Genomic DNA, 13,225 nt, shown 5'->3' on the forward strand with positions numbered 1-13,225 from the left:
GTAACAGATGTCTGAGGATTTAGGGTTTCCATTCTGTTTTTTCTTCACCCACATACTGTTGCAAGGGGAAATAGCAGTAGCCTTCTGAATATAAATCTACTTGGTAGAGAGTGGGAATTTTGGCACTATAGAGGTGATTTAGTCAAGTGGAGGCCATTTAGGAAGAGAGTGTAATGAAAAGATGGATTTTTTTTTTTGAACAGGTCTTCAGGTAAGAAGCAGAATGGCTCCTGCCCCCAACTTGGTCTTCCTATTTGGTTTTGATCTGTTTCAGGTATGCCAGAATATCTGACTTGACTGTACTGACTGGAGCCTGATGGAACCAGCGCATGACAGGGACTCCATCAGGTCCCACCAGGAACTTTTCAAAATTCCAGCGGATGTCATGGGCCATGCTGGGTTCCCAGGATATATGCTTGATTGAGCCCATAAGTTCAGAAGGGTGAGGACAGAATTGCTGCAGCAGAGAGCTGGAAAAGAGAAATGACAGTATCATTTCTGCTCTTGGATGATTCAGGCTATTTTCACCCACAGGTAATCTACTCCCTCTTATATCAAGATATTTTCATTTCCTCTGATTACTAATATATTCTCTGAATCACAAAGATACCAACTACCAAGAATGTTGTAGATATTATAGCAAAAGTCTATTCCCTCTTTCTGTTTCTCCCTGTGACCACATCACAAAATCCTGCTGCTATGAATAAGATACGTCACCTCTCTAGCTTTCAGTTTCCTTTTCTGCAAAGTGAATGGTTTAGATTAGAATGTGGTTTCCCAGGTCTTGATGCTCCATGGGCCAGTAACATTTCAAAAATATCTTTTGGGACCAATAGGAGTTCCAACATTTTGTTTTGTCAAATAAGAGAAAATTTTAAAAACATCATTGCTTCACCATTTAGTTTTAAAAAGATAATTATAAGAATAAATTACATATAGGTACTAATCTTAGAATAAAGGGTAGCCCTATAAATCAGTTGAGTTTATGAAATCCTCCTTATATTGTCCTATTTTTTCAATTTACTGAGAATATATAAAAATCTCAACATAGGCCAGCTTTGGCCCACAGTTCAGCATCTAAGAACACTGAACTCTGATGATCTTTAGGGGCCCGTTCAGCTCTCACATTCTCTATATCTAAGAGTCAGTGTTTCATAAAAAGCACTTACTACATTGTATTATACCTGATTTCTATGTCATCCTCTCCAGTATGAAATCATCAAGGAATAGGGACTGTTTCTATTCATCTTTATACGCTTATTATTTAGAAAACCGCCTTATAGATAGCAGGCACTCAACAAGTATACCTTGAATGTATGAATGAATGAATGTCAATGAAAAAAAGAGCATGGTCCCAGTGAAAGGTGCCACTCTACACAACTCTCTCCACCACACAAAGCCAGAGCATCATAGATACTAACAAATTAAAGCCCAATCCCTATGCTAATCTGGAGATCTCTTCCAAAGAGTCCAATCCCACCTCCAGGCAGGTGCCCTTGGATCCATTTCTACCACACCAACTTTATGCTAGGAATATTTGGGAAGAAGAGGCTTAGGTCAGTGATTAACTCACCTTCAAGAAGGTGAAGACTTTCTGCTCTTTTTCGCCATTCACATCCCCTTTCTCAAAAAGCTGGAAATTAGGTACATATCCTCCTCCTGGAAGGACATACCTGCAATGAACCATAATGTTCCCAGGAAGCTCCAGAATATATGAAAGAAAGTTATAATGGGGTACCAGAATTTGAGGTCATGAGAAAGGGGAGAGAGAGGTGGAGATATAGAAAACAGGGCTGGGAAGGGGAAATAAGGCCATTTTCAAACTTTGGGCTCCCTGATTCACTTTATTTTTCTCTATTCCACATCCTATCACTGTCTCCCCCTGCACTGTTTCTGTACCAGCAATACCAGGAGCTATTTCTGTGCTCCTGCTCCTCTGTGGTCCATCCAGTTCTCACTTCCCAGAGAGGGGGAGAGAGTGTCTGGCACTGCCAGACTCATATCAGCAGAGGCCAAAGTTAAAATCAGTTTGCAGATGCCCCTAAGCCTATTAACCCACTACCCATCCCAGAAGTCCCCAATATGGAAGTGCTTCTGGAAACAGAGGAAAGGTAGACAGAGACCCCTATAGGGTTTCAAGCAGGCACTTACTTCAGTCCTGGAAGGATCTCTGAGTTCTCTCCTGGTTCTTGCTTTCCAAATTGGCTGCAGGGAAAGCCCAACACAGCTAGGTCAAAGGGATTCAGCTCCTCCTGAAGTGCACTCAGTTCTATGGGTAGAGAAGGGACAATATGGCCGCCTGGCTAGAGAGCTCCTTGTGTAGAGAAAGATCCTTAGAGATACCCATTTTACAGAGGAAAAAAACAGAGGCCTGGGAAAGGAAAAAAAAATATCTAGGTCAGAAAGACTGTTCGTGGCAGGACTGAAATTAGATATTGGATCTCCAAACATGTATTCAAAATGTTATAGTGCAGTATTTCCCAAATCTGCAGCACATCAGAATTAGTTGGGGGCCTTCCTTTAAAAATAGGGATACCCAGGTTCCATTCCAGAAAAATTTCTGATTACATTCTTCTGAGATGGCTCCCCAGTCACCTTTATTATTCTAAAGCTCACCAGATCACTGCTGGTGGGATTGTAAAATGGTTTAAGTGCTATGGAAAATAGTATGGAGGTTTCCCAAAAAATTAAAAATAGAACTACCATAGATCAGCATTCCCACTTCTGGGTATATATGCAAAGAATTGAAAATAGGACCTCAAAGAGATATTTGCACATCCATGTTCACAGGAGCACTATTCATAAAAATCAAGAAGTGGAAGCAACCCAAATGTCCATAAATGGATGAATGGATAAACAAATGTGGTATATCCGTACAATGGAGTATTATTCAGCCTTAAAATGGGAGGAAATTCTGTCACATGCTACAACATGGATGAACCTTGACGACATTATGCTAAGTGAAATAGACTAGTCATGAAAAAGACAAATACTTCAGGTAAGACAAATACATTTGGTATCTAAAGTAGTCAAATTTATAGAAACAGAAGGTAGAATGGTGGTTACTAGGGGCTGGGGGGAAGAGGAAAAGGAGAGCTATTATTTAATGGGTACAGAATTTCAGTTTTGCAAGATGGAAAAGTTCTGGAGATTTGTTTCACAAGAATGAATATTGTTAACACTACTGAACAGTATTCTTAAAAATGATTAAAATGCTAAATTTTAGGTCATGTCTTTTTGTACCACAATTAAAAAATGAAAAGCTCATCAGGTGATTTTTAAACAAAACTGCGTTTAAACATCACTGCTCATCAGTTTGCCTTCCCTCGTTGGTTAATTGGTAGATTGAATCTTTCTTTTTAAAAGGAAAGACACACACAATGAGAATGTGCTTCTCTCCTCTGCACAAGCTGGTTCACCCTGGGTGGAGTGTGGGTAAATCTCACAGGGGCAAAGAGAACCAGAGAAATTCCAAGTTGAGCTTCCTGGTGTTCTTCAACAGTCTTCAGGATGTTAAAGATGCATTCTACCTAAAAACCCTCATTGATATGCCAAAACACAAGCTTCCAACTGCCTTCTTCCCCAAGTTTTCCAATTTGTCTCCTCAGACTTTTATAATTGTCTTCTTTTTTCACCCTTTCTGAGCTAGATATTTTCAGTCCCCTAGCAAACACTAACCAGTCCCACTCAGATTCTGCTCAGCCAACGGGGTCAACTGATATCTCTGCTTAGTCCTTTTATTTTTATTTATTTATTTATTTTTGCAATATGAGATTGCTTTCCTGTTTCCGAATGGTTCTTTATACCTTTCCCCACATCCTCCACTCTTGTCTTTAGTCATTGTAGGTAATCACTTCCTCTAGGAAAGAGACAATAAATTAGGAAACATGTCTACCAGTCCTTGAGTAGCTATTTCTCAGTTTCCTCATCTGTTATGTACAGAGTGGGAACTGAATAGATTGATTTTTAAAGTCCCTATAAACTGGTAAAATGAAGTATGGTCCAGTAGAATATTCTTCAGTCTTGAAAAAGAGGGAGGAAATGGTCTGAACTCCAAGGTACCTTATTAATTTTAAAAAGCAAATTGGCAAATAGTATTTACAATATGTTATCAACTGGGGGAAAAGAATACCCATATATTTTGTAAACATGATAATATTGGTCATCTGAAGGGAGGGGAAAGAGATGAAAAAACTTTTCACTCTAAACTTCTTTATTCCTTTAATGTTGAGCCTTGTGAATATATTACCTTGTCGAAATATAACAATCAAAAATTTTAAATCAAAGTTCTTATTGGTTCAAATATAAGAAGTACATCTGTTTCTGAAAGAAAATAATCCTGTTCATTATTTATTTGCTTTCAAACAACATGGCCTAAGATATGAGAAAGATAAAATTCTGCCCTGAGTCATATACAGAGAGGGAAAAACTACACTTAAAGGAGGTGTTGAGGTTGGAGAGGGAGTGTTTGCCTCTATTATGGCCTCCTCTACCAGCCCTTGCTCCAGTCCAATGTGCTCCAGGTATAAAGCCCCTTACCCCTTTTCCCTGTCTTTGTAAGTTACATGTAAAACCCTGGAAAAGTCTCAAAAACATCAATCCTACCTCCTGTATTTACCAAGGAGACTTGAATCTTCAGAGAGGCTCCTAGCTGTCAGATACATTATTGATTCTTCTGGAAATCTCAGGAGCAAAGCAGAGGCAGGACATAGGAAGGGGTCAACAAACGTTTTCTGTGAAGGTCCAGATAGTAATTTCAGATGGTCTCTGACACCATCACTCATACAACCACTCAACACTGCCTTGTAGCTTAACATCCATCACAGACTATCTGTAAATGAATGAGCATGGCTATGTTCAATAAAACTTTGTTTACAAAAGTAGGCTGGCCAGATTTGCCCTGTGGACCATAGTTTACTGACTCCTGACATCAGGGAATAAAGTCACTTGATCATGAGTATTTATTTTGATACATATAATTAGAATTAGAATATAATTCCAACATGACTTAGAATATAATGAGCTGGAAAATTTAGTCCCAAGGAGATTTGGTTATGAACTCTTACCAGGATATTGAGCTGTCAGACTACAATAGGTGGCCACATTGACAAAAAGGACATGCTTGCCCGCATACTGCTTGAACTGAATGTGTTCCTTTCCATTAAGAGTGAAAGTGTCATAATCATAGATGGTACCTTTCACATATTTGTAGCAATCCATCTAGAAGATTTTTAAAAATCGTAATATTAGTAACAATAATTCCTAACATCGGTATAACCTTTCAAAGCACTCAAAGAATAATGCATATATTAACTGAGACCCAGAAAATAAATAAGAGTTGTCTAAGGTGTCAATGACAAAACTGAAACTAGGTCTTGTGACTTGAAAGGCAATGGTTTTTTGAGCAACAAGCAGTCAAGTCTCTCTATTATCCTGGCAGAGGTGAGATACCAGGAACTGCTTGGATGAATGGAAAAGAGCAGAGATTCATGAGCTGGAATGGGATGGCCTGGAAGTAAGTGGAGCCAAACAGAAAAGTGCACTGCCTTTCATGCTTCTATGAAAGTGAGGCTACTCCTTGTCTCTGTGTTGAAGGCATCTTGCCTGACTTCTTCAGTGAAGGGAAGGTTTTAAATTGCCTAAGTATTTTAGGATGGCCTTGTTACTTCTTTAACTTTCCCTAGGTCTTCTGACTTCTTACCCCACTCATCAGCATGGTGGAGTGGAAAGAGCTCTACTGCGGAATTAGAAGCCAGCTCTATTGTTAAATTTCTTTATGGACCTGGGGAATTCTCATCCTTGGCCCTCAGTTTTCCCACTGGTAAAATGAAGACATTTGTCTAGATTCCTATCAGATCCGCAAGGGGCCTTCCAGGTTTAACATTCTAGAATCTAATATTACCCCCACCTTGAGTAATTTTCTCTCTCAATGCACTAGCCAATACTGTGAAATTCTAACTTTTTGTAGCTCCCAAGAAAGGAGATGGAGAGCTCAAAAATGCATCTGTGAACAGGTCACTAAAGTCTGCCTAGCAGCATCCAACTTAGCACATACCCAGCTCCTCACCCATTGTGTTTGAGGTATCTAATACCTGCCTTCATCATCAGCTCCATCTAGCCTATACCTTATCAGATCTCCTGAACATACCTGAGCAAATTTCCACATAACAGAAATAAGCTCCACGTGAAATCACCATTGCCTGTTCTTAGGTTAAATTCTTCTACAGGCAAATCTCACCCTATCCCTCCGCTGTCTCTATCCATGCAGGGTGCATGCAGTACCCAAAGTATGCCAACTCCACAGTGCTCACCAGCACATCCTGATCTCTTTCCCTATATCGGGGAAGCCACTACAAATGGCTTATGGAGTATAGGAAATGTAAAATCCGGAATTATGAAAAGAAAGCTAATGTCCAAACTACCCAGTGAGAAAAAGGCAGAGAGGTACTGACCAGAGAAAGGAGGGAAGGTCATAATCTGATAAGAACGGTCCAGACTTAAACTGGGATTAAACTAGACTCCCTGGAAATGCAATGGACTATAAAGGATTTTAGTCAAACACCATCTGCCCCCGCCTAAAGAAGTGATCCAACACAAAATCAAACCAAACTCTACCACTGATTCTATCCCTAGCATACCAGGTTGTAGCTACTTAGGCTCTGCTCCTGGGGAGAGAGGCATTTTCTCTACACAGGCTTTTGCACCTTTCCCTAAACGCATACACATATACACACACCAGCAAAACTGAGACATGTATAAAGAGAACATTGTATCATAGCATCCATTCCTATCTCCCTGATGCCTGGTTCCAAGCTAAACATTTTTAAGAATTTGCCTTTTTTTCCCCATGCTACTGCAAAGAAAATTACTGAAAATCATGTTGGGTACCAGAATGTGGGGACTTAGACTCTGAACTTGAAGACTCCTCTTAGTCCAGTCCAGCTTACTCCTGGTATTCATTGCTGTTTCACATTTATTTAAGTCTGTATGATATGTCTCAAATACTCCCAGACTCAGCTTTTATTAAACAAATTCTACAGCCCAGGATCTCCACACCCAAGTAGGCAGCACTGGATAACATAAAAACCATATCAACTCTCAAAAATAGGGAAATCACTCAGGAGGCTATCTAGTCAAGAGGGAAGAAAATCTTACTAGAGTTGCCTTTTATAGAACACATTATATGCATAATAATTATTGCTCACCTACCCAGTAACTGGGTGAGCAGATGGGTAGATACTGTTACACACATATTTATGGTGAGAAAGCAGAGACTAACAGAGGTGAGTTGACTTGTCTAAGGCCAAAAGTGATAACCCACTATGTGAATGAGAGTTTGCTTGCCCCTAACTTTCATGATTCCTTTTTGCTTCCGAGTCATCTAGTTCATTGCTATTCTTCCCTGAACTGCTCCTACCACTGCTATACAAACATTTTCATCAATAAGGCAACTGAGCCATGAATTGGAAATAGAACTGAGGCCAGAATCCAAGACTCCTGATTTCAGATCCAGCTGTTTTAGGCCTCCAATTATTTTTTTTCCATATGTTTTATGTTTTTCTGATAACTCTCCGATTTTATCCATCCCTAAAACTTCCACGTTAGTTTTTTTCCACCTCTTCATGGGTTTCCTGCTTAGCTGCATCTGAGATGACTCAACTCAGCCTCTCCTCCAAACCCTGGTCCCCAGCCACTCTGATGCCCACCACTGCCCCATGCCTCAGACCCAGCTCTGATGCACATACTGATGTGGCTGGAGGGGTATCCAGGCGACCTCTACCTGGAGAAGGAGGGGAGAAAGGACCACAGTAAAACGACACTCTCGTCCCTACCCATATTCAACTCAAGGAACACCCATTCATAGGAGTGAAGAAAATTCAAGGAGAAGAGAAGAAAGGTTTAGGGGAACCCACAAAGAGGGAGAAAGCAGAGGTCAGAGTCTTACAAGAAGGACTGAGGGCAAGATTTGGGAGCAGGACAGAAGGCTCCACCTTTGAGCCCTGTCCCACCCTCTCTGGTGGTCACTCACCTTCTCCAGCTTAGAATTTGACTGCACGAAGCCAGCTAGGAAAAGGGGGAAAAGATAGGAGACCCTTAACTGTACAGTCACGACTAGTATCTGTAGATCACTTGTCTGAGAGTCTGAGGTTGTCAGGTACCTGGCAGCCTTTTGATACCCTGGCAGGGACTTGCCCAAGCCTATGCAGGCCAGTTGCAGGGTGGCAAGGATTTCTCGGGCGTGAGTAGGGCAAGAGGACATAGAATTCAAACCACATCCTCACCTACACACACCCCCGTGAGCACTCAGCGCTCACTAGTGCGATGAGGACCCGGGACTCACATAAATTCTGGCAGAATTATGAAAAGGTGAGGGCAAGCGCTCCACAGTCCTTAAAGACTATTGTCTATTTTTTCTGAGTGGATAGCCGTATCTAGGTGCAGACATCTCAGTAAAGTCACTGCAAAAAGGCATGACATAGACATTCCAAATACTAATCCTAATATTATTATGTAAGTTAAAAAAAAATCAAAGAATGGACCACCTGTGATTCATTAGAAGGAAACTGGGCCTGAGGAAGGGAAAAATATTTTCACGTTAATATGTTCACTGTACAAATGTTTACAAATGCTTTCATGTGCTTACTAGTCAGTAAGAAAACCCAAGCAGCCCAAGAGAAACATGGGCACCAGATAGTAAACCATGTGGCATCTGTAGTAGGATAGAATGTTCTCCCTTACCAATAATTAAAGAGGTATAAACAAGAATAGTTACATTTTGCATTTATCAGATTGGCCAAAGTTCAAAAGAATGGAGGTGCCCAGTCTTGGTGTCAGTCTGGTATAGGAGGCTCTTACACACTAGGTGGGGGCAGGGAGGACTACTAATAGCCAACAGCTTTCTGGAGGATAATCTGCCATTTTGAATGTGATGCTTTTTTTTAAGTAAATAACTTTAAAAAAATTTTTTTTAATTTTGAAATAATTATAAATGTATAGGAAGTTGCAAACACCCCTCTTAATCTCCTGGAAGCCCGAAGGCCCAAGAAGGATAATGGAAGTGAGACTCAAGTTCCTCTAAGGATAAAAATGCTTTGCCTCTCAACCATCATAAGAACCCCCATCCATTCAGCAACAGTTTCCAACCACTGCTCAATAGTCTCAGCCAAAAGTTTAGAATAGATGAGTTGATGATGCAGACCTGGAGCCCTAGGAATTGCTGAGTGTCTCACATAAATAACATATTTAAATCTCACCAACTTCATGGGGTGGGGGGCTGACCAGTAACTTGCTCTTGTCTACAATACAGTTTTACTTTCCGGACCTCAGGTGCTAAGGTTTGAGTTAATCATACTCCTAAATTCATGATTATTTGTCCTTGTAAGGTTCCTCTCTTGTTTTATTTATTATTCATACCCAAACTTCATTGATTTTTGATTCCTCTCTGTCTATAGGTAAAATATGTTTAATATGCATAGTGTTGTTATTCTTGAAACAGTTGTATATTCCTCATCAGATTATTAGCTCCTTGAAGTTTAAAAAATTATTTGGGTTTTTTTTCCATTTAAATCTCAGATTTAAAGGGTATAATTAATCAAACTTTTAAATTTATGGCACTTTATCATCATTAGGCTATGCAATGATTCTCGTCTTATATTAATTAAAAAATTTTTTTGTCCCCAATCCACTCCCATTTTCCTACCTCTCAGAGAGGAGGAGTGGCAAGGAAACAGTTACTACAGACTGGAAAGTTGGCAACATTTGTTCTGCTGCAACAAAACATTTGGTAAAACTGTTGCCTGATGACTTAGAAGGCAAAATGACTAAAACAAGGATGAATGCGGTTCTTAGGGCTTTGGAATTACAAGGGGTGAATTCAACTAACTGTGCTGTAATGAGATAACTAACAAAGAGATATTGAAGAATATTTGGATTGGTTGAAGAGGATCGGGTTTGTTTGCCTTTACCACTCTTCCCACGCTCTTCTTCCTCCTCCCACAGGATCTGGGCTGACAGCTCAGCTTTACTCTCACGTTTATTGAAAAGATAAATTCTTCCCCTCCAATTCTCAGTTCCTTTCCAACCAGCCCCCTCCCTCTTCCAGGTTCATGTAAAAAGCTGCTTCCCCTTCCTTAAGAAAGTCTGAGTAGGGTTTAATTCTTGCTTCTGGTGGAATCTGGGTATTCATGAATTCTCTTGGAAAACAGAAGATTTTTGTTATCCCAGATTTCTGATCTCTTCTCAGATGCCTCTAATCTAGAGGGAGGAGCCCAAAACAATGACTGCTGGTCCAGCCACAAAGCTCCCAAAGCCCTTTAGGGCAGCTATGCAGGTTTTCTGCTTTGTGGCCCCTTCCCACCCACAGATACTTTGCCCAGCCACAGTTCAAGAACTATGGAGATTAAAATATCAAGCCTCAAAAATAGTGTACTTCAATTCCTTCATCCTTCCCAGGATGTGTGACTTTGGGCAAGTTACCCTCTGTGCCTCTGGTCCCATTTGTGAAATTGGGAGAATAATATGAACTTCATCGGACTAATTTAAAAAATAAAGGAGATAATTCATTTAAACTCTTAGCACTGGACTTAGCCCAAGGTAAACACCCATCGTTAATTTAACAGATGAGGAAACTGATGCTCAAATAGAAAACCTGACTTATCCAAAGTTACGTGGAATTACACACTGCTTCTCCCTTGCTGTTATAAATTCCTTACTTTCTTTTTTTTTTTTTTTTTTTTTTTTTTTTTGTGGTATGCGGGCCTCTCACTGTTGTGGCCTCTCCCGTTGCGGAGCACAGGCTCCGGATGCGCAGGCTCAGCAGCCATGGCTCACGGGCCCAGCCGCTCCGCGGCATATGGGATCCTCCCAGACCGGGGCACGAACCCGTATCCCCTGCATCGGCAGGCGGACTCTCAACCACTGCGCCACCAGGGAGGCCCAAATTCCTTACTTTCTTAGTCACTTTATCTTTGCTCATCACACAATAACTAACTCCTAAAGTAGAAGAGAAAATTTCATCAGGTCAAGTGGCCTAAAATCTCTGCCTTCCCAAGTCTCTGTGTCCCATTGTCTTAGTTTCCCTGGAAACAAAAGCTCTGACCCAGAGAAGAAAAGGTTTAGGAGCTCATGCTCAGCAGGGGGCTACATGGGGCCACTTCCTGTCATGGTCTACCTGACTGTATCATATAACTGCTGCCTTCTCTTCATACCTTCTACCAGAGCCACATGTCAAATTCCTGTCATTTCCCTTCTGGAATGCTGAAATAATTTCCTACTTGTCATGTGTTCTCTCTTCCACGTTCTTCCCCTTCAGTGCTTTTTTTCCTTCATCTGCTGCCAACTGGAGCTGCTGAACACTTGTCTGATGATATCCCTCCACCGATAGTGAGCCAATAAGGCTAATTCACTTATTATAGCATCAAATCCAGAATCTCCAACATGGTATCCAAATTGCTCCTGATGCGACCTCAGTCTCCTTCTCAATCTTCACTCTCAGTAGCTCCTCCTGTGAATCTCATTCTTCAGACAAGCTAAATACTCTCCATTCCTTGAAACACTTTGGATTTAGGTTCTTGATCTTGGAGGTCAATTACACTGATTACTTGGGGATTCCACCTTCCCTGCCCCAAATCATCTATATATTTATTTCCATTGAAAGGACAGGGAATGCAATTTTATCAATTTTTACAAAACAAGATTTTAGGTTTGAAATGTTTGTCACCTGAGCCATAGATTAAGTCTGAAAACCAGTCCAGATTTAAATTAAACAATAAGAACTGTCACTTCCTGACTTTAAAAATCCTGTAATTGCTGATAGTCCATAATCTTAAATAGAATGGCAAAAAATCAACATGTATCAAGCGCTGCATATTTTCCCCAGTCAGACTCCAGTTTTTCCTTGAGGTAGGTTTCTTATGAGGATAACTTTCTTGCCCATAGCTAGTGGGTGGCAGTTTAAAGTCAAATAAAGCCTTTCAGACTCTCTGTCTTAGCCTCTGTTAATGACTTAATCCTACCTAAAAATCAACACCAAGTTTCTTGTGTTAGTTCCTTTGATCATAGAGGAAACAGGTTCAGTTTTTTCTGAGATGTAGTCCACCTCTTCATCCCAGATTCAACCACAGCCTCTACAACCACCCATATATGATTTAGAGATTTTTGTCCACCATTTAGTTTTACTTGGATATTTTCCCTGAATTTGATAATCTCCATTGGCATCTGGGATCCCCATTCAGGACTCCAGGATTTTCCTGTGTGGCAAGTGTGGGTTACAAGTGTGAAACGTAGGATCTACTCCTAAGTCTGCCATTTTAAAGTTATATTGCTTATGTTTACATAGAATTTGTAGTTGACAAATCTCCTTCACATCAAGGATTTCATTTAGCCTTCACAATCAGCCAGTTAAAAAGGTAGAACAGGGGCTTCCCTGGTGGCGCAGTGGTTGAGAGTCTGCCTGCCGATGCAGGGGACACGGGTTCGTGCCCCAGTCCGGGAAGATCCCACATGCTGCGGAGCGGCTAGGCCCGTTAGGCCCGTTAGGCCCGTTGAGCCATGGCCCCGGAGCCTGCGCTCCGCAACGGGAGAGGCCACAACAGTGATAGACCCGCGTACCGCAAAAAAAAAAAAAAAAGTAGAACAGGCATTATTTGCTCAGATTTTCAATGGAAAAGTGAGGTTCAGAGAGGGGAAGTGACAAGCAAAGTCTCATTAATAGTGTAGACCTAGACCATAAATCTGAGTTTTTATTTCAAATCCATTTGTCTCTCTACTCTAGGTTCAACTCCCAATAAAATATACGTTTGGAAATGAAGGGAAGTTCTAGAGAGACCACTGTCCTTTTGCATTTAATTTTTATCCTCATGTGTTCTTAACCTTCTGACCTCCTTCCCCAAACATGATAAGGAAGCTCACTTCTGGTCCAGGCTGATTCTGGCCCTGAGCCTTCACTGAAACAGCTGGTCCTGACACACAGATTTTCTGAAGTGTCTGTCACTCATGCCAAGCTTTCCTCCTCCAACCTGCTACAGGAAGAATTCTGCTTCCTGGAGGTTGGGGGAGGGGGATGGGGGAGGCAGTGAGAGGAAGGATGTGTACTCCCTTAGGCAGTGTTCTTGTCTGTTCAGTCTTAATGGGCTGGGGGAGGGCGTGGGAGAGAGAGCTGTGTCCATGCACAACCACAGGAATTTGAGTAACCCACACCATTCAAACCCAGATGCCCTCCCACCTG

General features: G+C 41.1%; 1 protein-coding gene across 1 annotated transcript; it reads right to left on the bottom strand.

The window, feature by feature from the left end:
* Positions 1 to 250: 250 nt before the first annotated feature.
* On the bottom strand, positions 251 to 8,101 carry LOC307059772 (epididymal secretory glutathione peroxidase; the record flags this gene model as incomplete). The annotated part of the gene is made up of 5 exons (XM_079713993.1): positions 8,030 to 8,101; positions 5,067 to 5,220; positions 2,152 to 2,269; positions 1,574 to 1,673; positions 251 to 457 (listed from the first exon to the last, which is right to left on the bottom strand). Exons 2-5 carry the CDS (start codon positions 5,218 to 5,220, stop codon positions 251 to 253), a joined length of 579 nt encoding a protein of 192 aa, XP_079570119.1. The 5' UTR covers positions 8,030 to 8,101.
* Positions 8,102 to 13,225: the final 5,124 nt, after the last annotated feature.

The sequence above is a fragment of the Hyperoodon ampullatus genome (assembly GCF_949752795.1).
Source record: "Hyperoodon ampullatus genome assembly, chromosome: 10".
Taxonomy (NCBI): domain Eukaryota; kingdom Metazoa; phylum Chordata; class Mammalia; order Artiodactyla; family Ziphiidae; genus Hyperoodon; species Hyperoodon ampullatus.